Raw genomic sequence first — 4,317 nt, forward strand, 5'->3', positions numbered from 1 at the left:
GAACAATCAAGTAATACATATACAATGAAATTTATATTACATCTTTATCACGATATTTGCACTCAACAGATATCAGACAAGAGTTATCCGAAAATCCCTAAATTTGAAACATTTACTATTCAATCATAAAATCATTTATCACAGAAACAAGGAGACACAAAATGTGAGTGAAACATGCACTAAGATTATTGGTGCTTCCTCGTGTTGCTGAGCTTATGATCCCATATGAAACCGGCATCCAGTGAAATGATAATCGCATGAAAATCTCTAAGGCTGATTGGAGGAGCCATGCTCCTGCTGCTGCGCATTGACGGGGAAAGGTACCACAGGAATATCAAGGCTCCTACCTTCTGCAGCAGGGCCAACCTCTCTAACATCAGCAATCCTAGCCTCAGTGGTTTGGATATCGCTCCATTCGCTCTCCCTGATAGAATGGAGATCCGACTGTTCGACTGCAAGATGAACTACATTCTCTGCAGGAACTGGTGTTGCCTTTGAGACACTCAGACACGCCTTGTCCACATTTTCTTGCGATGGATCTACATGTTTTGTTAGTGGTAAATCACCACCTCCACTTGAGCAAGATTCGTTCTTCTCCTCAAAGACTTGCCGGGTTTCCACCTGCTGCCTGTCAGCAAGAAAATAGAAATTTCAGAAAGTTCCAGGTATCAACTAAAGAGGAAGCAGATAAGTACTTCTTAATTAATTCAAAATTACATCTACTGAACCCCATCTCAGTTTGGAATTTCCCTAAAGGCAAAATCTTTCAGTATTCTGTTTGAACCTTTATTCTTGGTCAAGATGAGAACAATAGCTTCTTGTTCAACTCACATCATGGCAAAAGTCTGAAGCCAGGGAAGAAATGCAAAACAAATATTCCGTAACCACCTAATATATTAATTTCATGCATCGGAAAGATCTTGATATGAACCTTTTGAGCTGCTCTTGTAATGCATTTACATAAGCAAGTAGTTCTTGTTTCTCCTTGGCAGTAGCTGAAACTTTTTCCATTGCTTCCTTTATTCTAGTTTCAGCATCAGCCTCTGTAACTCTGACCTTCTCCTCGGCTCGCACAACTGCTCCTTCCAATATCACAGCACGTTCTCTAGCTTTTGCTAGCTCTGAACGCCACAAGTGTGCCTCCTGAATGGCTGAGTCCCTTTGTTTTAACAGCTGATCTTTTTCTTTGCTCAGGTGCAGCACTTTTTCTTCCAATTCTCTTATCTATAGGTAAATAAAATATAGTATTAGAAAAAATGAAGACTCCAGCTGAAACTGAAACTTTAATGTCTATAATTACCTTCAGTTTTGACGACTCCAGTTGTTTCTCTGAATCTCTTGTTAGGCGTTCGACCTCTGCAAAAGCGATTCTCCTTTGCTCATCCATCATATGAGCAGCAGATGCTGCAGCTTCCGCGGCTTCAGCAGTTTCAGATAGTTTCTCTGCTATTTCCTTTATCGTTGAATCCCTAGCACGAACATCCCTTGCCAAATTTTGCAGCTCTTCATCCTTCACCCTCAGGGTTTCCTGCAACACAGATTAAACAAGTAATCCTTCAGCCACAGACACTGATTAGAATACAAAAAATAAAGCAATAATGTGAGTTTGTAGAAACTAGAGAAAAGGTTTATTAATTAATCATCCAGTTTCTAGATCCACCGAACTTCTGATGGCTCCACGGTATGCATTAACTTTCTTCTTTGTTTTATCATATATTGTAGGAGACCAGCTTTAGTACATGATTCCAGTTTGACAAGGATAGAAGCAATGATAATTGAAAACTGCAGGGCAGTATAGAAACTACATGCAATTCCTACATGCCTAAACAAAACAGGTACCTACTTGTCTCTTTCCAGTCAAAGCCTAAGTGATTCTTCACCTTACTTCTCATTGTATTTCGACCAACTATCACAGTAAGTTTCAAGAATCGCTGATATCAAACAGTTGGAAAACCACCATTCAAGAAGAGATGAGGAAAATTTTGGAGGGGAACCCTCGGCATAACCTCAAGTTCATCGTGTAGCAGCCAGCGAAATCCAGACAGGAAAACCCCAAAAAGACAGAAAAAAAACACAAAGCCTGAAAGAAAACAAAAAAGTATGCAGAGATACAGCAAGGAGCCCAAATGAGAGGCTACACGAGTTGCATCTCAGAAGCAGCATAAATCCGAGACAACAGTTTTGTAGAGAAGAGAGTTGAACCTTAAGAATGAGGATACCTTGTTGATGGTTTTAGACGTCCCCTACAGAGTATTGTATTACTGCTTTAATTTTTTGCGTAGAAGGTGAATCTTCTTCAGCTGAATGTTCATTCTTTTCTTACGAGCCTACTAAAAGAGTAACAAGAAAGTTATCTTCTTTGAGCAGGTAAGCTACTAGAAGAGAGCTAAGTAAGAGCCTCATGGATCACTTGATATTACAGCGCTGTTTGTATAATGTGCTAGTTGAATTTGTGCTTGAAATCAATTTGACCGAACATGCACTGTTCTAAATTTGGTTTAGCCCAAACCCTGAATGTCGTTAGGTACTCATTAGGTACTGTTAACTCCCTCACCATTCTTGCAACTTTTACCCACATCTATGCAGGTTTGGCTGCACCTCCATGAAAATGAGAAAGAAGGGACTTCTGGGAGAAAACCAGAGGCAGGAATAGACTTTTCCATAAGAGCACTTCACTCATGAATTCTCCTCTTGCTAATTATGCAATACTCAGGGATATGGGCAGAGGGAAACACAGCAGTAGGAACACAGGAAATATACATATATATAGACAGATAGATAGAGAGAGAGAGAGAGAGAGAGAGAGGAAGGCTGGTAGATAGTTCTGAGGAACAATTTTCTTACCTTCATGATTGACAAATCATCCATAGGAAAATCAGTCGTCCTATTCAACATAGCTCCTATAGCATTTTGCATGGAAATCTGCAATGCAGCTTCAATTTCTTTAGAAGCTTCCAGGGCTGTTGAATTAGCAGCGGCAACAACAGTGGCAACTGTTCCCAGCTTTGTGGATCCATTTCCACTTAAGGTATTAACTGCCTCTTTATGAGCCTTCAATACCAGTTGAGTCGCACTGTATTTTGAAGGGGAAACAAATCATGAAAGAGCACATAAAATATAGTGTAGAGTTCAAAAAATTCCAAATGTGAACTTAGCATGAGAGAATTTTGAAAGCAAATAACTCTGCTATAGAGTTGACTTCACACTAGAAGAGATTAAATTCAGGTATAGTTATTGAATGAGAGAAAACAAAGCAATAGCTGAATTCCAAGTTTTGCCTCACACCGTTTCATCTTAAGATTTATATACTCCCATGCAATTTGTATAGTTCATGAAGTTCACTAACGTACAAAAGTTCAGAAAAAACAGCTACAGTTAAAATGCCAAAAAGGAGAGATATGCTATATAAATCATGCTAAAACTTCAAAATAAGGGACAAAGGGAAAATGGAAAGCAAAAAATAATTAAATAAATATAGGAAGGGGGATATCTGCAGCCTTATAGTTTAAGGATCTATTCACAATGCTGCAAGATCACAACAAGACCCAACAACCAGAGTGGAGAGAAGAAAATGGGTGAGAGGGACAACATAAAGATTTCATTCAGGTAAAATGAAATAGTGAGTAAGCACACCGATTACACATACTACAACTCTAATCATTGAAGAAACTTCACTATGTTTGGATTTGGTTTTGACCCATCTCGGGAATGGGGCAAAACCAATCCAATGTTTGGATTGCAACATTTTACACCTTGTCTAGGTGTGTTTTGATTGTTTGTGTTTTTGCCCTTTTTTTTTTTTGCATCCCAAGTACATCTCCAATCATACATATGTATACATACATAATTCAATCACAAATAAAATTCTATATATATACACACTTATATATGTAGATATATATAAAAAAGACATGATTTGACAATCAACATTAACTTTTGTCTCCCAAATCCCAACATCAAACATACCCCACTTATTTTAAACTGTTTTACATTACCTCAAACCACAAATCCAAACATAACATCTATCTCCAACACACACTTATTTATTTCTGTTTTTCTCTCTATCTCCAAAAACCAAACAAAATACTCCAAAACACAAAACCAAACACTATGAATGCATCTTCACAACCATTTTGTGTTAATTATCACTGAAAGAACAACAAAGTAATTGCAAATGCACATAAATGGGAGATAAAAACTGATAACTCACTGTAGAGTAGACACCCAAGCTCTAGCAGCAGCAGGAGTTTCTGCACAAAGGAAATAATCTTTTTTCTGTGGTGTCCCTATATCTAAGAATCAAGTTAAGATTTGAAA

General features: G+C 38.0%; 1 protein-coding gene across 1 annotated transcript in view; it reads right to left on the bottom strand.

Annotated features, from left to right (window-relative positions):
• Window positions 1-4,317, bottom strand: part of LOC105178675 (switch-associated protein 70) — a 7,181-nt gene continuing 2,864 nt past the window's right edge. Inside the window, exons 6-10 of the mRNA XM_011102205.2 lie at window positions 4,211-4,292; window positions 2,845-3,073; window positions 1,301-1,528; window positions 932-1,224; window positions 1-628 (exon numbers count right to left, since the gene is read on the bottom strand). Of these exons, the coding sequence (XP_011100507.1) occupies window positions 268-628; window positions 932-1,224; window positions 1,301-1,528; window positions 2,845-3,073; window positions 4,211-4,292 (1,193 nt within the window). The 3' untranslated portion in view covers window positions 1-267. The remainder of the gene's footprint in view (window positions 629-931; window positions 1,225-1,300; window positions 1,529-2,844; window positions 3,074-4,210; window positions 4,293-4,317) is intronic.

The sequence above is a fragment of the Sesamum indicum genome, linkage group LG16 (genome assembly GCF_000512975.1).
Source record: "Sesamum indicum cultivar Zhongzhi No. 13 linkage group LG16, S_indicum_v1.0, whole genome shotgun sequence".
NCBI lineage: Eukaryota > Viridiplantae > Streptophyta > Magnoliopsida > Lamiales > Pedaliaceae > Sesamum > Sesamum indicum.